The following is a 23,505-nucleotide window of genomic DNA, read 5'->3' on the forward strand; positions in this document are numbered from 1 at the left end:
GCATGATACAGTAAAAGTTCTGTTATGTGGCAGACACTGTGCCAAATGGGTGCTGTTATTAATGCCATTTTATCAAGAGTTCTATTACTAGGTGATTAACAAAAAAACCCTGAACATTTATATTCTGGGTAGTGTACTAAAAGAGCAGCATGATGAGCAGACAATTGATTTTTTCTGGTACCTCTCTTGCTGTGAAAATGTACTTACCTTGAGTTCTGCCACTGTTTTACAACATCAAGAACAGTGAGAATGAATCTGCATTTCCATTGATCTCTGACTACTAATAAATATTTAAAACTATGGACCTTTTCTGGGTTTGTTTTGTCATTGTTGTTGTCCTAGGACATTTGTTGCTGATGCCGTGTTTGATTTTACCTAGAAATATTCTCAGTGGTTCACTAAATAAATCTTGCTAACTTCTAAACGAGCTTGTGTAATGTTAAATATAAACAGGAGTGAAGGTGATAGAAGTGGTAAAGAATTGTTGTTTATGTCTGGAGGATGGATTTGCTTTTCTATTATATAGACCTTGCTGTTATGAAGCTGATTAAGACCCCCTACCAATGGATATATTGTAAACAGAAACCGGGGGGATTGTGATTATTTCTTTATATCTCATGCATATACTTAGCTGCTATATAAGAATATTTTTGTTTTAGTAAATATTGGTATTTCTCATTTATATTTATGCTCTAAAGGCCAAAACATCTTTCATCAGCTGTTGCTATGTAATATGTTTGCTTCTTAAAATAATTTTCACAGGTACTTCTGCCAATTAATTGATGGTCTAGAATATTTGCACAGTCAAGGGATAGTCCACAAAGATATTAAACCAGGGAACCTTCTGCTAACGACGGATGGCACTTTGAAAATCTCAGACCTAGGAGTAGCTGAAGTATGTATCCTTCTTCAGATTGTGTACTGTGTTATACAAGTGCATCCCAATATCAATTGCTACTTATTTTCTTTGAATGTGGTTCCATTCCTAAGTCACTGTTTAATGTAGTGTGTTATGATAATTAGTAAACCAAGGGAGTATTTTCATCTTCAATAATTTTATCTATCTCAAGAAAAATAAAAATTCAGAACTTTGTTAACTGTGGACATCATTAGTGAGTTGTAATTTTGCCAAAAAATATATAGTCCCATTCAGGCAAAACCTTCCACAGTATTCGTAACACGACCAACCTTGGTGTCACCTCCAATGGAAGTCGTGTCCTTCGTGGCAGCAAGGCAGAATAACAGCACAGATGGAAGCCACTTAGCTCATTGCACCTGTATTGATAGTTTTGCTACCGTTTTTATCACATTATGGTCATTAAGTCCAGGTGCTACAGCTTTGGAGCAAGAAGGATGCTCAACAATCCTTGTATTTTTCAGCTTTGTAAAATGTTCCTTAAGACCTTGATGTCCTCATTTTCCCCTGATTCTCTGTAGATTTAAATCTCATGAATTGAGGAAATATTACTTTTCAGAATTTGGATAATTGCCATAACCATGGGAAATAGCTAATTTATCCTTGGTCCCCCAAAAGATTTTTTTGGTAATAGTCTCTGTACTTCCATTGATTTGTTCTTTTATTGTGGTCTAATTACTTTTCCACTTATAAACCTTTAAGATTAGGATTAAATCTTGTAAGGGAGGATTTTCCACTGAACTGACAAACCATCAAAACTTGTTGGTTGCCTGCACGCAGATCAGTCTGTTTCATCCAGCATGGTTCCAGATTCAATCTTTCAATGAAAGGCAGCTCCCAGAAAATTGACAAGGGGCTACTCAATGCAGTGCTACTTGTTCAGAATTTGCTGGTGGCCAATTCCACAGATGACTGTATTTGGTACAGTGAAGCCCTGTTCCCAAATTCAGCAACTGCATTAGTGAAAATAAAATGTACAGTTTCAAAAAATAGTGCTCGATCTATTTTGAAACTTGTTACAAAGAAATTTTCCCAAAGGATTAACCTTGAAATTGTTTTCAGCAATTTGAATTTTCTTAATAGTCCCCATTGGGTTGAAGATGACTTTACTCTAGTTCTACAGATTTTTGTTAAAAAAATTGGTGAATTCATTTATTATTGTCGCATGTTCTGAGGCACAGTGAAAACTTAGTTTTGCATGTCATCATTCCATCACATCAGTACTTTGAGGTACTGTAGTACAAAGGACAAACAACAGAATGCTGAATAAAGTTACAGGTATGCAGAAAGCTGTGCAGGTGCACGGTCGCGCAGTAACTGAAATGCTCCCACACACATAGCCTTTGTTGCCACCCAGCTGGACTAAAGACAGACAAGAAAAAGTTTACAAAATGCGAAAGATTTTTTATGTTGTACCATACCTGTCTTTCATTACATCCTTCAAATAATAAAATCAAAAGTATGTAATTTTTCAATTTTCACTCTAAATATTCATAGTATGCATATTTAAAGTGTATTGCAGTTTTCAGGCCGTGTGTGTTTAAAATAAATAAACATAATAATTAAAAAAAATAAATTCCTGCTTAGAGCAATTTCACTGCTTTGTGGTGGTCCTTGCAGCTGTAGAATGAACGAATAAATAAATAAATAAATAAATAAATACATTTAGAGCGAACGTTGGTTCGGGCAGACAATAAGGTGTAAGGCCATGATGAGATGGATTGTGAGGTCAAGAGCATTATTTTGTACTACTGTTCAATAATCTTATAATAGTAGGATAGGATCTGTCCTGGAAGTTGGTGATATGTGCTTTCAGGCTTTTGTATCTTCTGCTTGATGAAGGTGGGGGGGGGGGGGGGGAACAGAAAGGGGAAGGTTAATGATGAGTTTTCGAGAGTTCAGTACTGCAGTGCAGGGGCTCCTTTCATTCATTTACTGTCCCTTCACTTTTCATGGCCTTTCTTGTTACAAAGTAATTCTATTTCTTCCCTATATTCTATATTTCTATATAGATTCTATATTTCTTTATATATTAAATCCTATCATTACCAAATCCCTTCTCCACCCTGGCCTCTGGCTCCACCTCTAGTTCTCATCCCATTTCTTTCCTTCGATTCTCATGTATTTTTGGAACTAATTTTGTCCATTAATCCCATCTCCTGCTCCAACACCTTTGCCGTAAAAACCTCTGAAAATTGAACTATACCTCCATTATTCTTCCTTGATCACTTTCTTTCAAAACCACCACTACCGATCCTCTTAAAAATAAATGTCTTGCTTAATTCTTTTGCACCTTTTCTTCCTTTTTTCTGCATCTATATTAGCAATTTTATCCTACAGGTTGTAGAAAGGTCAGAATTTAAAAAGAAACTGCAGATTCTGGAAACCTGGAATAAAAACTGAACTCTGGAAACACACTCAGCAGTTCAAGCAGCATTCGTGGAAAGAGGCAGAGAAAAAACAATATTAGGTTGAAGACCTGAAGAGGGACTCAGAAGGAAGAATTTTCCACTTGAAGAATCTGTCTATACCTGCTTCTACAATTGATGCTTAATCTGCTGAGTGTTTCAGGTGCTATGTTATTTGAATGAAATTGTTCCTGCATATCATTTAAAATTGCATCCTGGGTACTTGTACTGATAATGCAGAGTCAGTGAAGGACTGGTGAAATTATACTGTTGTTGAACCGATGTCTACAGGCGATGTTCTTCAGCAGTGGAAGAGGAAGGAGTCTTATTTAGCTCTTCATTAGTGAAGCATGGTTTCCCTTTCTACCCTTGCATTGGTGTGGTTGGAGTCCTTTTAATGTTCTTTTGGCTAAAATAAATGTACTTGATCATTGCCTCAGTTAAGACTGATTTTTGCTTTCAAAGAGGTACCAAATAGTGTGTAAAGAATAACCAAAGATAAAGTTAAGAAAATCAACAAATAATTGGTCAACAAATCATTCATCTTGCAATCCCCTATACTGGACTTTGATATGTTTCACAGTATGCTTACTTTTCTTGAAGTTTGGGAAGTACTGTAAATTTGTTTCAAAGTTCCTGAAATATACTGGTTTAAGGCCAAATGCAGTGCCTTCAGGAAGTACTTAGAGAGCAGATTTTGACATTATTTTTGATTAAAGGAGGAAGAGTTTTAAAAACCCTACAGAAATATTAAATTGACAATTGACAAAAATTAAAGAGGACAATGGAAAAGAAAGATATAAAACAATTATAGTTAAGCAGATTAAAGGAAGATGATAAAATTTAGTTGGAATAAAACAAGTAGCTAGAACTTTCTGTATTGCTGTAGTGCAAAAGCAGTGAAAGGATAGTAGTTTTGATCAATCATTGATAACTTGGTTGCAAGTTGCCAAGTGTTTCATATATTTGCACAAAGTATATGATTATATGCTTATTCTGGGATCTGGAGTTCAGGTGCAAGCCCATTCAGAGATCAATAATGTTTATTTACACAAGGAAGTGACCAATTGAGTTCCCCAATTGGAGTGATTTGATGTCGAAATGTGCAATTATGATTTACTCCAATTTGAAACAAACTTCAGTTTTGTGATGCTAGGGGTAAAACTGCCATGTAATCTGATTTCGGGGATTGCTATTAACTGAATGATCTTTTATTTTTTGGATGGCTCCTAAATGTATTTTAAATGTCAGGCTTGTTCAAATGCTAATTCAGCTTTTGGTGACTGGTTCACCTTTCCTAGAGCTCATAATATTCTACTTCAAAAGATCAATGGCTTACTGCAGATTTACATTTTTAGTGTCATAATTTTATTAATTAAACTGGGAGAATATGTTCCTTTCAGTCTTTAAAGTGAAGTCAGAGCATTAATTTTGCCCTTGGTCAGAGGCCACCATTAAAAAAAAAGAGCAAAGTTTGCATTTTGTTTGTTTTTCAATATTTTAATGTATTGTGCATTGATTTTAAATATTTCAATTGAGAACTGATAGATAGTAATATGTGATATGATGAGATTTGTTGTTGAAATTGGAACATCATGAATTCTAATGTGCCTTTCTTTTTCCACATTTATCCAAAAAGAATAACTTTTCTTTTCAATTCTCGTTATTTCAGGCATTACACCCTTTTGCAGAGGATGATACTTGTAGGACGAGTCAAGGATCACCAGCATTCCAGCCTCCAGAAATTGCAAATGGACTAGATACATTTTCAGGGTTCAAGGTGGACATTTGGTCTGCAGGGGTGACATTGTAAGAAATGTTCTACTTAACTTTTGATGTATAAAATGTAAAAAAAATCTGTATTTTGCAGGGTAATTTAGCAACATTTTAAAGCTGAAACTCCCTTACAGAAATATTTAACCAACTTCTGATTACTAAAGTGTTTTGTATTGCTAACCTTTTTTTCAGAACAGGCTATGATAAAAGGTCTTTGCCCGGGAACATTATCTTTGGCTTTTCTCTCTCTGCAGATGGTGTGTAACCTGCTGAGTATTTCTGGCATTTTCTGATTTTTGTCACATTCCTAGGATCTGCAGTTTTCAGCTTATCCATTTTATATGCTCAATTAAACTGCACGTTACTGAATTTCGCCAGTAACTGAAAGATATATAACAAAACCATGGAGAATAGCCTACTATTGTGATGAATTAGTATTTCTTTTTTCCAAAGTACATTCTGCAAATCTGGTGGAGACATTGAAAGTTTCAATCCTTGCAAATTAATCCCTTAATTTTATTTCAGCTTGTTTAAAAAGAAATCTGCATACTTGTTTTACCATATGTTAGTATATTAGGCTACAGATTTGCAGTATGAAGGGCACTGAACTGCCACTGAAGTTTTGTGCAGTTGCATATTGTGACACACTCCCTTAATGCCTTTTGTTTTTCAGATACAACATTACAACTGGTCTTTATCCATTTGAGGGGGATAACATCTACAAATTATTTGAAAACATAGGGAAAGGGGAGTATACCATTCCAGAAGAATGTGGACCGTTGTTGACAGATTTATTACGAGGTAAGTAAAGAAAAAATAGAGCTTTGTGAAAACCTGGAAAGTAACTTTCAATTTGCTTCCAGACTGTTACAGCCACAAATAATTTAGTTTAGGCATCACTGTCTTCTGAGTGATACCTGTTTTGTTCGTGGAACACTATTTAGAGTATAACGGGGAGGGGGTGGGGGTGACATGATCACACAGTGTAAGATGCTTTATGGTTCAATTTCTTGGCAAGTAAAATTGTTCTACAACTTTAAAAAAAAATCATAATATTTTTAAAGTGGAAATTGGGGAAGTGCTGGTTTACGTCAGCAAAAGGTGTCTGCTGATATCTTTCAAAAGAAAGGTAAAGATTTCTTGGAGGGAATAAACCAAATGTTAAATTGTTCCATCATATTGAATAAGTTTCCAGCTTTGAATATGATTAAATATGAATATTTATTTTGGGACTATACTTGAGATAAGTAAAGGATAGTGTAGATTGTTTATCCCTTTTATGTAGACTGAAAGCAGTACCATAAAGATGCAGCAGGGGGCATGCAGTCTGAAAATGTTCTCAAAATTTAATGTATTTCTTGATATAGAAATAATTTATATTCCAGGAAATTTTTTTTGTAAAGCAAAATCCAAGCAGCTCCCAATAGTTTAAATGTAAAAATGAACATTATTTGTGTTTCAGGGCTCAAGAATTTTGGTTAAAATTACTAAAATAAAATCTGTCAATACAATGCAAACCACAAAATGCTGGATCAACTCAGCAGGTCAGGCAGCATCCATGGAAATGAATAAACTGCTGATGTTTCGGGCCAAACCCTTCATCGGGACTCAGATCTTGGCTTGAAATACTGACTACTTATTCATTTTCATAGATGCTTCCTGAGCTGCTGAGCTCCTCCAGCGTTTTATGTGTGTTGCTCTGGTTTTTCAGCATCTGCAAAATCAATACAGTTATCTGAAATAGTGAAATATAGTTTTATTATTTAAATCTCATAGTTAAAAAAAATAAAATTTACACTTTCAAACAGTACATTTATGTATGGGCAACTTAAATATGTTACCGGAATAATTTTTGGAGTTGTTTGCTTAAAGTTTTACTGGTGGATGAAGACTATTGTCTTGTAGTCTGTTTAGCATTTTGAACCGTTTATCTTTCTAAGGTTGATGATCTGCTGACTGAGTTTTTTTCATCCATTGCACTGTCTCATCTTCTGAGGGCCTCTTGCATTTCTGTTTTAGAGTTCCAGCATCTGTGATTTGCTACAGCTGTGAGGAGTCCATTTGAAATTTGACTTTGTTGTGACTATTAGGTGTCTCTTCAATCTGAGTAAACGTTAATAAAATGTGTTCAGTGGCAGCAACATGCCTTGAGATGGACCAAGAAGCTAATGTAGGTCTGATGAGGAAAATGTAGTTATTTATGCTAAAAAAAACATATCTTCTGGAGTGTTTATAATATAATGGCTGAGATTTTATGTGAAATTTCTCAGTTTCTACCCTGTTCTTTATTATTAAGAAATTTATCACAATCCATCAGAACTTGGTTTCAATGGTACTGAGATATCCCCTTCCCAATTTGTGCCAATTGTAACTTCAGTTCTACAGTTAATGGTTAGCTTAATGTTCTCAGGACGGGCACTGAATACTGCCTGCTTGAGTCCCTCAGATCAAAAGCAAGCAAAAATGCATTGCAGAGTCATCGAGCACCACAGCACAGAACAAGGCTCTTTGCCCCATGTAGTTCATGCCAAACTGCTCTTCTGCCTTGTTCCATCTGCTCCCTCTCTGTGATCTCTGCTGCCCTCTGACTCTTCATCCATGTACTCACCTGGACTCGCTATCACAGCCATGTATCCTTCCTCCGATCTGGGATTTCCCCACTCTGGCCTCTTTCCTCTTCTTGCCTGCTTATCAACCCCCATCCTCTCTTCCTCCTTCCCTTTCTCCCAAGGTTCACTCTCTTCTCCTTTGTCAGTCTCCAGCTCTTTATCTTTCCCATCCACCTGGCTTCACCTATACCTTCCAGCTGTCCTTCCCCTCCCCCCACCTTTTTATTTTGTCATCTTTCCTCCTTTTACAGTCCAGAAAAAGGACTGTAATGGCCCGTAATGTCAAAAAGTATATTCATTGCCTCAGATGCTGCCTGACTTGCTGAGTTCTTCCTGCATTTTGTGTTTGTGGACTTGAACCATGAAGTTGCATACCCCTTTCATCCATGTACTTTTACAACAATTGATTTGTATTTGAACCTGTATCTACCACTTCCGTTGGCTGTTCGCTCCACACTTGCACCACGCTGTGAGTGAAGAAGTACCCCCTCGTGTTTCCTTTAAATATTTCACCTTTCACCCTTAACTTATGACCTTTAGTTCTAGTCTCACCCAACCCAAGTGGAAAAAACCCAGTTCGCCTTTACCCTATCTATACCACTCATGATTTTGTATAACTCTATCAAATCTCCCCTCATTCTCCTGTGCTCCAAGGGATGCTGGATGTTCCAATGCAGCATCTGTGACATCTACAAAGTAATAAGTTTGTCCTCTTCCAGTTTGAATAAAGCTTATAAAAATTAATATGATTGAACAGTAATATAATTCTTGTGGCATATATTCAAATGCCAGAAATGTTATCCTTGGCCACACGGGTAAGCAATTCCATCTGGAGTGATGTTTCTAGCATAGAAAGCATTCTTTTGCTTTTTATCTATGCTTGCTTATTGGTCATCTGCTTCAATCTTGTGCATTAGAGCGCTCAGAATATTTAAGCAATGCATGGGATGCAAACTTTAGCTTATTTCAGTTTTGATCCAGTTGCAGAAGATGTAGAGCTGACACTTAACACTAGGTGGCATGCTTATATAATTTATGGGGAGACTTGTTGGTAAGAATTGCTTCTGTATTGAAAAATATTTTTGAATTGTGTTTAAGATTACAAGAAAAGGTAGTGGAAAGGTACTCTGTTGAATTTGCCTTTTATTAATTATTGTGTTATTGAATAACTGTACAAGACAGTCTTTTTTGTTGGCTCTTTCTTTCCCTTCATTTACCAGAATTAGGATTAAATATGCTATTTACTAAAAATAAAATCACCTTGAAGTTTATTAGCTTATCAAAGTATGTAGAGTGAGTTTCATTTATTTTGGAGGATGCTGTATCACCGGTAGACTCATTTATTGTTTATCTCTAATTGCTTTTGAACAGAGTGGATTTCTAGGATTGCTATTTCAGAGGGTATTTGGAAATCAGATTTGCTCTTCTGAATAGCAGTAATGAACCATATGAGATTGTTCAGAGGATATTTGTAATGTGTGCTGGCTAAGACTCAAAGATCCAAAGTTACATTTATTATCGAAGTATGTATACAGAACACAGCTATGAGTTCATTTGCCTGCTGACAGCCATGAAGCAAAAAACACTGTGGAACCCAGTCAAGAAAACATCAACACCCAATTGCGCAAAAAAACCAAATTGCGCAAATGGCAAAAAGCGAGTGAACAACACAGAATGTCAAACATCAAACCAGTAGTATTTAGTTTAGTTGAGTTCAGCACAGTGCCGCTAGCAAGGCCATTCTTTAGAGGCAGCAAAGCGCCAGATCGCTCAATCAGCTCCAGAACATGCCATCAGAATGTAAATCACATCTTCCAATCGCACACAGCTTAGTAGTAGAAACATACTTAAAAAAAGTAGTAGTAAAAGAGATAGTTTTGTGAACTGTCAACAGAACGTTGACATTGGTCGTGTTGTCTACTGGTGCCATCTTCATTGCAGGTCAAGAAAAGTGACCTAAAATTTCATAGAAATGTGTGATTTTTTTTGATGTGATATGTCTTTGTAAATCTTCTTAGCAGCCAATCAGATTACAACTAAGTAAATCTTTCAGTTTGATAAAGTATTCGAAGCACAGAGGTAGGATATTTGTCCCAGCATATCTTTGCCAATATTTATGCTTCACTTGAGCTAATTGTGTTTCCTCTGATTTAATATACTTCTATTCTTTCTCCAATGTACGTGTTAATCTTTCTCTGTGAGTTACTCCATACATAGCACCCTGAAAGATGGCATCTATCAAGCAGGATTTGTCTTTTTAAATCAGTATGACTCTGGAGCTCAAACTCCTAAGAATTGTAGACATTTTGAAAACCTCTACTACTTTAAGATTCTTCCTAAATGTATAAGTTTTAAAGTTGCAAAACAGCGAGAATGTAAGGGTGCGCTCTAAGAAATGCGTTCATTTATATCTATCAGCCCTTACAGCTGCCTTCGTATCTTTTGCTGCGTTATCTGTATTAAATTTAGTTGACGATTATTGCTGCATGTAGAAAAATACCATTCTGATTATGAAAAGGCACTGGTTTTAGAGTTTTTAATTATTTTCTTGTATAACCACTTTACAAAAATTATAGGAATAAAAATCCAGCTCAGAAATCTTGAATATTGGATAGCGTTGCTATTGCAAGTTGGAGAAATTGTTTTTGCAATATACCTTTGTGCATTACATAGACAGCCTAGCACAGTCTTGCAGTTTATTCTTGTACTGTTAATCAGTATTTTACTTTTGTGACCAGTCTTGCATTTTTGATAAGCTGGGTTGTTTGAACCTAAGCAAGTTCTTTGCCTTCTGAAGGATTATGGAAAACTAGCAATTAAAAGTGAAGCCAATCTTACTTCAATCAACTGCTGATCACTTTAGTTCTACAAATAAAACTGACTCACTTTTTGTATGATTTAAAGTCTTACTGTAACAATTCATTCTTTAAAATTAAATAAGTAACTCCCTACATGGTAAATGCATTTATTCCTAGGTTAATGAAATCCCATTAAATTGTGGTGTTGGCAATTTCTTGCTTTCTTGAAAAATATTGATGTGTTAATATTTACCACCATTATTATTTACAATTTCTAAGCAGCTCTACTGATTTTTTTTATTAATTTGGAATTATTACCACTGGTTTTAATGGGAACACAGAATTTTGGCAACCAGTCTTTTCATGGCCTTTGCAATTATAACAGACAATGATATCAGACTCTTGGGGAACAGGAGAAATGTAATTTTACTTGCACCTTTATTTCCTTTTCATTTTGTGCTGCAGCACTGTCACAGTGATCTAGAAATCGCAAATTTCAATAAATTCCACGGTAGTATGTTGCTAAGATAGAAAGAAATTCTGCTGTTTTTGAAGTAAATCATTGTTGTTTTTTTTTATTATTAACGCATCTTTATCTGCCCTTGCAGGAATGCTTGAATATGATCCTGTGAAAAGATTTTCAATACAACAGATTAGACAGCACAAGTAAGTTTCTTAACATAAGCAAATTAGGTAAATTCTAAAGTTAGTAATAAATACAAACTTTCTGCCACAATAAAATCTTTTTTTAAGGGTTGTCTTGAGGTTTTCATTGATTAGTGTCTGCATGCACATCAGTGGATCCTAGTGCTAATTCTCATTTTTCACCACAGTTCTCAGTAGCTTGCATCGTTGCTGCCTGCCCGGCAAAATCACTGTCTCCATTCCAAATTAGAGTTTATTAGATCCACACAAATTAGAGTATGGGGTGGGGGGGCGCGGCATTCATCTGGTCTATTGAACTAGTGCCAATTCTGACTATATCTATTTTAAAGTTATATCCTCTAATCTGCATTTGTTATTGTTTATTTTGGGACCCATTTGCCCTTACTATATTCTTGATTCCCTGTGACCTTGTCTGCTTATGCACTGGTACTGTTAATAAACCAGCCTAAATACAGAAGATAAGAAAAGCCCGCGAGGCCTGATTTAGATCTAAGCTGTAAATATGATGCTTAAAGGCATCATCTCAATGGAGTATTAGTTTTCAACATGCCTATCAATATATTCCCTTGCTTTTTGTTGAGAGTTCATTATTTTTCATATTTTCCTGATTCCAAAAAAATTATTTTTTTTGTTGATACATTTGATTAAAGTGTTACTCTACACTCAGTAACCACTGTACTCTGCACACCTTGTTAGTACAAATACCTAATCAGCCAATCATGTGGCAGCAACTCAATGCATAAAATCATGTATGCTTGGTCAAGACGTTCAGTCATTGTTCAGACTAAACATCAGAATGGGGAAGTAATGTGATCTAAGTGACTTTGACTGGAATGATTGTTGGTGCCAGACCAGTTCAAAGTACATTTATTATCAAAGTATGTATACGTTATACAGCCTTGAGATTCCTGACCTTACAGACAGCCATAAAACCCAAGAAATGCAAAGAACCTTAAAAATATGACAAATGCCCAAAGAGCAAGAGAGAGATAGAGAGAGAAGAAAAAAAAGAAAAATGAAGCAAGTAACGTTTAGAATGAAAGCGAGTCCTCGGGTACGAAGCCTGGAGCAGCCGGAGCAGGGCACAGCATCGGCATCAATTCAACACAATGGAGTAAAAGTTGCAGAGCCCGCAGCAGGCCCACAGCCTGAGTGCAGTGAAGAAAGGAGTTAATGTCACGACGCAGCAGCAGAACCGGCCCGACCCTCGCCTCTGGTCTCAAAACCCTGCCCTTTCAATCCATCTGGCCTGGCATTTAAATCATCCAAACATCTGCTCTCCTGGGATATGCTGATCTCCTGGAGTTTCAAGTACAACAATCTTTAAAGGTTACAGAGAATGGTGTGAGAAACACAGAAAACATCCAGTGAGCAGCAGTGCTGTGGGCAAATATGCCTTGTTAATGAGAGAGGTCAGAGGAGAATGACCAGACTTGCTCAAGTTGACAGGAAGACGACTGTAACTTAAGTAACCACTCGTTACAACAGTGGTGTACAGAAGAACAGATCTAAATACACAACACATTGAACTTTGAAGTGGATGGGCTACAGCAACAGAAGACCATGAACATACTCAGTAGCCACTTTATTCTATACAGGAGGTAACTAATAAAGTGGCAACTGATTGTTTACAACATGTTTATGATGCAGGCCAGAGCAGATACTGAGATGTTTCCACTGTTGCAAGGACGGCAGGGTCAAATAAAACTGCATTTCTCGCACAGCATTTTGAATCAGTGGAATTTTCTTTCCCAGATTGCCATGGAGGCTAATCATTAAGGCCATCTGAAGAGGAAGTAGATCTGTTTTTGAAAGATCAGTGTATTAAAGGTGATCGGGAGCCAGAACAGGAATAGTTGAGTTAAAAGGTGAAACAGGATAGGCTGGAGCTTCTTTCTCTGGAGTGTATGAGCCTGAAAGTTGACCTTATAGAGGTATCTAAAATCATCAGGGGTGTAGATAAGCTGAATGGTCACAATCTTTATATAATCTCTGAATCTCTGAACGCACATGATGATCATTGAAGTGGATGGGTTACAGCAACAGAACAGCATGAGCCTACCCTCAGTGACCTAATGTATGTATGTAATAAATGAGTGTAAGTGGGCAATTTCATGATATTTTTAAAACATTGAATTCAAAAGATATTAATCCGTTTTGTAATACTATACTAGCAAATTGCAATGATGAATAATTCTCTTGTCCAGTTTCCTCACTCCCTATTCCCCACCCTTTCCAAGAAAAAGTTATACATTTTAAGGACCAAACCTAGACTAAGAAATTGCACACATTCTAGACCATGCCCTTTTAGATTAAAGGTTTCTTTTTAACCATCTCCTGTGGCTTAGTGGTTTCACACAGAGTTGCATATCAGCTAATTGGTTTTCAGAAGCTACAGTTGGTTGACAGAGAAGGATGGATGAAATGAAAATTGACTGACAGTTGCTGAATAATAAATAAGTTAACAGAAGCTCTTTCCCTAATTTGCCATTGAGCAAAATTTAGAGCCAGTCTTGTTGTTTACCAGATGGCATGTCTGAGCAGGGGGTTACTTTTACTTTGCTGTCAGTAGTACTGTTCACTGAGGCAGCCTGAGTAACCGTTAAGATTTTTGTTGGAGTCAGTGCCTTATTTTAACAAGTGGTCTCAAATATTGTAGATAGCTTTTCAAAGGATCATGGATTTTAAATTAAGTTTTAATTATTGTTGGTTTGGTTTAGTTGTAGAAGAATTTCAGCATCTTAGTTAATTTCAATGAGACAAAAGGATTTGAAAAGTAAGTTATAGGAATTAAATGTTTTAAAACTTGTAACTGGTAGGAAAATGGGATAGGAATGGGAATGGAAAGGTGACCTGTTCATTGTTAACAATATCATAGAAACTCTAATGCAACATAGAAAATAGTTTCCTCAGGGTCTGGTCTCATTTATCACTCGCCAGCTGGTACTCCTTTCCCTCCCTTTTATCTTCCTATTTCTGGCTTCTTTTGCCTTTCCTTTGCAGTACTGATGAAGGATCTCGGCCTGAAACAACAACTGTTTATTCCTCTTTATAGGTGCTGCCTGACCTGCTGAAATCCTCCAGCATTTTGTGTCTGTTGCTCAAGATCTGCATCAGCAGAACCTCTTATGTTTAGTAAATGGAGTAAGCCTTACAGATCTTTCAGCCTTTTCTACAACTTCATTTATCTGCCTGTGTTCCCTGATAACATTTATCTAATGACAAAATTTGGCCTTGACATCTAAAATTACAACTGAATTGGAATCTCCATCCTTCACGAAATTCTTGCTTTTTCTCATTATGTGGCAAATTTATTCCACAATTTCATTCGCAACTGATCTAGCTATAGGTTAATGATAACTCCTTGCTCCGATTGCTTCATCAAATAAAATTGTTTCTCTTTATCTGTCAGATCCCTTCATTTTAAACAGCACAATCATATACTCCTCCAGTCATTTAAATTTTAAGAGAATCTATTCCAGTTTTCATCAGCAGTCATAGAAAAACATAGAAACATAGAAAACCTATAGCACAATACAGGCCCTTTGGCCCACAAAGCTGTGCTGGACATGTCCATTAGAAATTACCTAGGGTTACCCATTGTCCTCTATTTGTCTAAGCTCCATGTACCTATCCAGGAGTCTCTTAAAAGACCCTATCGTTTCCGCCTCCACCGCTGCCGGCACACTCACCACACTCTGCTTACCCCTGACATCTCCTCTGTACCTACTTCCAAGCACCTTAAAACTATGCTTTCTCGTGCTAGCCATTTCAGCCCTGGGGAAAAGCCTCTGACTATCCACATGATCAATGTCTCTCATCATCTTGTAGACCTCTATCAGGTCACCTCTCATCCTCCGTCGCTCCAAGGAAAAAAGGCCGAGTTCACTCAACACATTCTCATAAGGCATGCTCCCCAATCCAGGCAACATCCTTGAAAATTTCCTCTGCACCCTTTCTATGGTTTCCACATCCTTCCTGTAGTGAGGCGATCAGAATTGAACACAGTACTCCAAGTGGGGTCTGACCAGGTCCTATATAGCTGCAACATTACCTCTTGGCTTTTAAACTCGATTGATGAAGGCCAATGCACTGTATGCCTCTTAACCACAGAATCAACCTGCACAGCAGCTTTGAGTGTCCTATGGACTCGGACCCCAAGATCCCTCTGATCCTTCACGCTGCTGAGAGTCTTACCATTAATACTATATTCTGCCATCATATTTGACCTACCAAAATGAACCACCTCACACTTAACTGGGTTGAACTCCATCTGCCACTTCTCAGCCCAGTTTTACACCCTGTCACTGTCAGGCTGTAATCTTGACAGCCCTCCATGCTATCCACAACACCCCCAACCTTTGTGTCATTAGAAAATTTACTAACCCACCCTCCACTTCCTCATCCATGTCATTTATAAAAATCATGAAGAATACGGTTGCCAGAACACATCCTGAGGCACATCACTGGTCACTGACCTCCATGCAGAATATGACCCATCTACAGCCACTCTTTGTCTTCTGTGGGCAAGCCAGTTCCAGATTCATAAAGCAATGTCCCCTTGGATCCCATGCCTCCTTACTTTCTTTTTTTTTTGTAATTTATTTTTATTGAAGTTCATCATCAAACAAACATTTCCATAAGATGTGTTTCAGACATTGTACATATATATCATATAATCATATATGTCACAAATCTCCACAAAGTATTTATCTGAGGTACACACTTATAGAAAAGAGTGGAGAGAAAAAAACAAGCAAAAGGGAAGAACTATGTACAAGTAGGGAGTGATCTTTTGTTTTTACAATTTGTGAGAATAAAGTCAGGCCTATGAGGCATTATTTAGTTAAACCATTTTTCCCAGTATGAATCAAATTGTTCCAAATTGGATAAAATTCTCTTACGTTTGATTGGATTTAATAGCCCATTGACATTAAAGGAAATGAATTTTACCTTGTCCTTAGCATTCTGTATTTATCTGTCAATGTACCATTGAAATTAGAATAAAACTTAATCGATCTACTCCCTGAACAAATAAGAACCAAGAAATGCAGATAATAACAAAAATGGCAATGAACGTGTGATTCCAAGGCTGAGATCACTAGTAGATGACCCTGCATTGAGCTAGAGGAAATGTCTAGCAGTGGGGGATAACCCCTTCCTACTTGTGAGTTGAGGGCCCTCAATGCAGTATTCATAAAAGTCAGTGAACAAATCCATTACACAGAAAAGATTTCCCTGTGTACTCCTTTTATTTATTTATATATATATATATATATATATATACATACACACACACACACACACACACACACACACACACACACACACACACACACACACACACACACACACACACACACACACACATTACATACGTATATATATATATATATTCTCATTTTGGTGGGGAAAAAGGAGTAAGTGAGCGAATAAAGAATAACAACCAAGTAATATAAAATCCACATTATAATAAGTATTTCTCGAGATAGGTATATCACCGTGTACTTTTGCTTTCATTTAGCTTCTCAACATTTTTAAAGTTAGCTAAACCTTATGGCTCTTCTGAAGGGGGTGAGGACTGTCTTTGGGAAACTCCCGATCTCTTCCTGATATATTTCTCTCGGCCTCCTCCCGTCTCCTGCCTTCTCGATTCTCGCACTATTTCCCAAGCGGAGCGGGACAGTTCCTCAGTCAGGCTTTCTCTCATTTTGGTGACACTGAAGGGCAGACCTCTGGCCTTCATGTCTGTAGTCGCCTCTTCCACCATCTGGTACAACCGCGTCCCGTTGTCATAAAACACTCAAAGTTTAGCAGGGTACGGTGTTTGAAATCTAATCTTATTTTACTTTAGTACTCGCTTTACTTCAGAGTATTCTTTGCGTTTCTGCAGGACCGCGGGGGGGGGGGGGGGGGGCGGAATCTTGGTCGAAATATATTAATTTATCATCGAAAAACACTCTCTTCTTACCCCAGGCCCTTTGTAGAATCTGCGTCTTGGTGCTGTACCGAAGGAATTTAATTATTATAGAGCGTGGCTTTCTGTCCTGGGTAGGTTTTGGAACCAGCGCGCGGTGCGTCCTCTTGATTTCCACCTTCATAACCGAGGGAATATCCAGCGCATCCCGCAGTAGCTTTTCGACAAACTCCGTCATACATGAGCCCTCCGCTTCTTCGGGAATGTTGTAGATTCTGATATTTTTCCGCCGTGATCTTCCCTGCAGGTCAAGCAGTTTACCTTCTTGGTGATGTAATATTTTTATTGTCTTACTCAGTATCCATTCCACGTTTTGAACGTGATCTTTCACCTTCTCGATTCGAGTCTTTGCCACCGCTGTTTTTTGATTAACGCTGGTGAGCTCTGCCTTAATATCCCGGAGCTGCTGCTTTATTTCTTTCTGGACCTCCATTATTTCTTTCAGGATTTCGAAGATATTCGCCACTTCGTCTGAATGAGGCCCAGTAGCCGCCTCGCTAGCACGCGGTCGGGTCGAAGAGCCGCTCGCTGCACTCCTCTTGGACGCAGGCTCCACAGTGTCGCTTTTTTAATTTCCGTTCCTTTTCCCCATTCTTGCCCCTCTTTTCAGTTCAAATATTTTTTGAAAAATATTATATTTGATGGAATAACGGGGCTTAATACGCATTTTTCCGGAAGAGCTAGTGACTTAAGCTGCCATTCTTGATGATGATGTCACCGGAACCGCCTCCTTAATTTCTCAATAAGCCTTGTAAGGGGTACCTGCTCTTCGTTCATCAGTGTGTTTAGTCACATCCTCAAAAAATTCAATCAGGCTTGTAAGGCACGACCTGCCTTTGACAAAGCCATGGTGACTATTCATAATTATATGCCTCTCCAAATATTCATAAATCCTGCCTCTCAGGACTTCTCCATCAACTTACCAACCACTGAAGTAAGACTCACTGGTCTGTAATTTCCTGGGCTGCCTCTATTCCCTTTCTTGAATAAGGGAACAACATCCACAACCCTCCAATCCTCCAGAACTTTGCTTGTCCCCACTGATGATGCAAAAATCATTGCCAGAGGCACAGCAATCTCCTCCCTCGCTTCCCACAGTAGCCTGGGGTACATCTCATCTGGTCCTGGTGACTTATCCAACTTGATGCTTTCCAAAAGCTCTAGCACATTCTCTTCCTTAATATCTACATGCTCAAGTAGTCCTCTGTAAGTCATCCTTACAATCGCCAAGATCCTTTTCTGTAGTGAATACTGAAGCAAAGTATTCATTAAGTACTTCAGCAATCTCCTCCAGTTCCATACACACTTCTCCACTGTCACACTTGATTGGTCCTTTTCTCTCACATCTTATCCTCTTGTTCTTCACATACTTGTCGAATGCCTTGGCGTTTTCCTTAATCCTGTCCGCCAAGGCTTTCTCATGGCCCCTTCTGGCTCTCCTAATTTCATTCTTAAGCTTCTTCTTGTTAGCCTTATAATCTTCTAGATCTCTATCATTACCTAGTTTTTTTTCGAACCTTTCGTAAGCTCTTCTTCTTGACTAGATTTTCAATGGCCTTTGTACACCACGGTTCCTGTACCCTACCATCCTTTCCCTGTCTCATTGGAATGTACCTATGCAGAACCCCACACAAATATCCCCTGAACGTTTGCCACCTTTCTTCCGTATGTTTCCCTGAGAACATCTGTTTCCAATTTATGTTTCCAAGTTCCTGCCTGATAGCCTCATATTTCCCCTTACTCCAATTAAACGTTTCCCTAAATTGTCTGTTCCTATCCCTTTCCAATGATATGGTAAAGGAGATAGAATTGTGATCACTATCTCTAAAATGCTCTCCCACTGAGAGATCTGACACCTGACCAGGTTAATTTCCCAATACCAGATCAAGTACAGCCTCCTCTTGTAGGCTTATCTACATATTGTGTCAAAAAAACCTTCCTGAACACACCTAACAAACTCCACCCTATCTAAACCCCTCACTCTAGGGAGATGCCAATCAATATTTGGGAAATTAAAATCTTCCACCACAACAGCCCTGTTATTATTACTCCATTCCAGAATCTGTCTCCCTATCTGCTCCTCGATGTCCCTATTACTACTGGGTGGTCTATATATAAAAAAAAAAATCCCCAGTAGAGTATTTGACCCCTTTCTATTCCTAACTTCCACCCACAGAGACTCTATAGACAACCCCTCCATCACTTCCTCCTTTTCTGTAGCTGTGACACTATCTCTGATCATCAGTGCAATGTCCCCACATCTTTTGCCTCCCTCCCTCTCATTTCTGAAACATCTAAAGCCTGGCACTAGTCCTCAGAATATAGCTCTTGAGTTGAACCATAATTCTGGTGTATCTGTGTTTTACAACTTGCAAAGCCTGTATGTGCATATTTTCTATAACTTATCTTACATTCATATTTGGAATTGTAAGTATTGTCTAACTATTGTCAGGAAAATATGTAGAATAGTGTCTTTTGCTTGAAAAATAAATGCTTAATTATTGTGCTTACAGTACATCAAAATTCAGCTGGTTGTATAGGTCCCTAAATAAGAGAAGACTTCTAAAATCACTGACTTCCTGTGTGAGGGATGTCAGCCCAAGGGTGAATGAATTAGTCGATGAGGCATTACAGTGAGCGACTAGAAAATGAAGGAGTCTTGCACGAGATGTCAAATTGATGTTAGCACTCAAAGGGAGCAGGCTAGAGTACTATAATTTACCCTCCAGGGAATTTTTGTGCTTCTGACAAGAAAGGAAGATGTTTGAAATGCTAATTGTAGACAAATGATGAAACAAAACTTGCTTAAAATCTTTATGTAGTGCTGTTTTGTTTTCTTGTTATTTACTAAAATAATCTTCTTCAAGTGTACATCCAAAAATAGTGTTCTACTTTACATCGTGTGTGTGTGTGTGAGAGAGAAATCTGTTCTTTTCTCAAATGTAAGTGTTACTCTTTGGGAGGAAGAAGTGCAGAGCATAACCATTTAATCATGAGATTGTGCAGCTTAAACTTGTGAAAGAAAATATAGATCCCTTACATGGCTGATTTTCTTATTCTTCCACTCTCCCTCCATTGTGGGGTTGATACAAAGTTAGCAATAACATGGAGAGATCCCAATATTATTTTAAACAATTAAGAAAAATCATTCAACAATCACTTGATTCTTCCCAAAATCAGCTTTACAATGTGATTGCCGTGAGCCTTTCAAGCATGAATGTTAGGATTAATTGTAGGCGATGTTACAAAGAGAGGTGAATGGCATAAGTTTCAATTTGAACTTTAGGTTTAAAAAGGGAATTTTGTTCTTCAAGCACACTAGTACCATCTCTCTTCAGGCTTTGAAACAAAGGTCATTCTGCTGTTGTGGGGAATTGGCAGTCAGGTTCTGTCACTCTTCAGAGGAGTTGAAAGGAAGATTTTAAAGTTGAAGATCCAAAGAAGGTAGCCGAAGTGGAGTTGCCAACAGCACTTAAAAGAGGTGTTGAAGTGATTGCTTGAAATGCCTAGGCATTGAAGACTATGGGCTTCAGTGTCTCGACTGTTGGAAGATGCGATTAATACAGATAGATGCCCATTAGTCAGTTTGGAAGTAGTGACCTGTTTCCATGCTGCCCTCTTTTCTGACTCTGAAAATATTTCTATTGACCGGGAGAGTGTCAAAATCAGAAAGTTGCTGGTTAGAATCAATGGAAGGAGCTGATTAGCCTAAAGTTGCGGAATTATGAAGTATCATATTTTGAAATCTGAACTGTATTCCCACCTGATCTTAAAAGTTTTAAAGTTATTAGCTGCTCATTAGATTGAATCAGAATCAGATTTAATATCACTACATGTGTCATGAAATTTGTTGTTCGCTGGTGCAATACATTAAAAATTACAAATTGCATTACGAAATCTATAAATGAAAAATTGAAGTAATTAAGTACTACAAAAATAGTGAGCTAGTGTTCTTGTGTAAGTTCATTGTCCGTTCAGAAATCTGATGATGGAGGGGAAGTAACTGTTCCTAAAATGTTGAGTGTGTGTCTTCAGGCTCCTGTACCTTCTCTCTGATAGTAATAAGAGAGCATGTCCTGGGTGAAGTTAGTCCTTAATGATGGATGATGCCTTTTTGAGGCATTGTTTTTTGAACTAAGCAGACAAGAAATGAGGACGTTAACTGAAAATAGACATTCTGCATTTGAATTTCACATTTTTGTTGCAGTTGGCTTCATATTATTGCAATGCTAAAAATAGCTTTCAAAACTGGATTATTGAGTTACTAAGAAATTTTCCTTAAGGTTTTATGAATCTTACCAATTTTCTGGTTATTTAGTGTAATTCTTTTCATTATACTGCTAGGTTGCTTCTTTTTCAATGCAAGTTTTAAGTAAGGACTGATCATTTTAATATAAATGAATTGCTCTTTTTTGGAAATGGCAAAGCTCTATCAGTGTATTAGGATGGATAGGGAAAGTGGTGATGAGAAGAGGAAAGATACAGAAACCTGCAATGTCATCAGTTTCAACAAAAGTAACATTATTTTCTTCTTGAAATTTCCAGTTGGTTTCGAAAAAAACATCCTCAGACAGAAAATCCTGTTCCTATTCCTCCAAGCCCAGAGACCAAGGACAAATGGAGAAGTATGACAGTGGTGCCTTACCTGGAAGACTTGCATGGTTATAATGAAGATGAAGAAGATCTGTACAGTGAAGATGTGGAGAATGAAATAATTTATACTCAGGATTTTACAGTACCGGGTATGTTGTTACCTATATATTGCCCTCATACTCAAATTAAGCAATATAGTAATTTCATAGCAGCTTGGTCTGAGTTATAATGTTGTTTACACTGTGACCTTCAATATCATACATTGCATGGGCATTTCTGGTACTTGGGTGCCACTGAAATTGCACTTCATTTGTGTGGGTATAGCACACTCAATGCTTAATCGTCCCTCTGCTATTTTAAAAGGCATTTCAAATGAAATTGATGCTGTAAATAGTTGTTTCTGTTAGTAGTATTTTCACCTGAACAATCCCATTTGTGGTTGTCTTGATTTATTTGGGCTTTGACTTCACTCGCACATATAACAAACTTTTCCTGTGGTTCGTGATTAAAGTTAGTTTATTCAATTTCCTTGGGTTTTGTAAATTGAGGATCTTTTGAAAATTATGCAGTTGATGAGCTGTTGACATCTTAGTCACATTTTCAAATGTTGTCAATCCAATTTGTTTGTCAAATGAAGGCCCTCATCTCTGTTCAGAAGGTGAAGAACAATTCTGAAGTTGTCGCAAAAGCTGCATTGTTTTTGAAGTTTTCTGTTGGGATAAGCCTCATTAAAATAATGTTTTCTTCTGACACATTTGGTGAAGTACTTAGTACTAGACTGATAAATCATCAATTCCACAAAGGAGGCAGAGATTGCTTTTTTGGCAGATGTAATTTATGTGATCTGTTTTTTTTTAAGCTTTGCTTTATTTGTCCATCTTTAAAAGTATCTTGCAAATGACTCTTTGGGCCAGGTTTAGATTGTATTGGACATTTATAGTCCTCAGTTAACCAAACTAGTAACTGTTAGGAAACCTACTAATATAGTTTTATTAGGCTTCTCTCAGATTGGGGGTGGCAAACTTGTGGGTTTTTGGCTTGGTAATAATACTGATCTGAAAGAAAATCAGGTTAGAAAAATTAGTGAAGTAGACTTTGCTGGAAATTATGCTACCTTATGCCCTAGAGTTAGAATGGGATGAAATTTGATACTTAATTGTCATAAATTGTTAATATATCTGTTGTTGTGATCCATTTGGGTTTATACCATGTTTGCATGATTGATATTCACAGTGAACTCTGTACATTGACAACTTTCCTCCAGTCTAAATGGTACTCTTTAACAGATATGGCAGGCAATGAATCTCCCAGGCTACATAAAGCTCTACCAGGCCATTCTACTTTCAGTGTAAACTGCTGACTGATTTAACTGGTGTACTCTCTGTAGGCCTTTATTCGTCTAAAACTGCCCATATTCTAATTTGCTTCGAAGTCTTGCTCACTCACTCCCTGTACTTGTTAGCCAACATCTTAGAACATAGAACAGTACAGCACAGGAACAAGTCCTTCAGTCCACAATATTGTGCTGAACTAATTAAATGAGTAATCAAATGGCTAACTAAGCTAATCTCTTCTGCCTACACAATACCCATATCCTTCCAAACATGTGTCTATCTAGTCATCCTTTTAAAGTCTCGGTGCTTCTGCCTCTACCACCACCCCGGCAGTGCATTCCAATCACCCACCACTCTGTGTTTAAAAAAAGATCAATTTGCCCCCTCACATCTCCCTTGAAATTATCCCCTCTCACTTCACCATGCCC

The 23,505-nt window shown here is 37.5% G+C and overlaps 1 protein-coding gene across 4 annotated transcripts in view; it reads left to right on the plus strand.

Moving 5' to 3' along the window:
- The window catches only part of stk11 (serine/threonine kinase 11), a 136,061-nt gene that overhangs the window by 43,898 nt on the left and 68,658 nt on the right, over positions 1-23,505 (plus strand). For 2 of the 4 annotated variants that reach the window (XM_073068255.1, XM_073068256.1), the window contains exons 4-8: positions 763-895; positions 4,997-5,133; positions 5,774-5,901; positions 11,116-11,173; positions 21,696-21,892. In XM_073068255.1, the coding sequence (XP_072924356.1) occupies positions 763-895; positions 4,997-5,133; positions 5,774-5,901; positions 11,116-11,173; positions 21,696-21,892 (653 nt within the window). The remainder of the gene's footprint in view (positions 1-762; positions 896-4,996; positions 5,134-5,773; positions 5,902-11,115; positions 11,174-21,695; positions 21,893-23,505) is intronic. The other 2 variants (XM_073068258.1, XM_073068257.1) reach the window with 2 other exon arrangements.

Source organism: Hemitrygon akajei, chromosome 16 (assembly GCF_048418815.1).
Source record: "Hemitrygon akajei chromosome 16, sHemAka1.3, whole genome shotgun sequence".
NCBI classification, from domain to species: Eukaryota; Metazoa; Chordata; class Chondrichthyes; order Myliobatiformes; family Dasyatidae; genus Hemitrygon; species Hemitrygon akajei.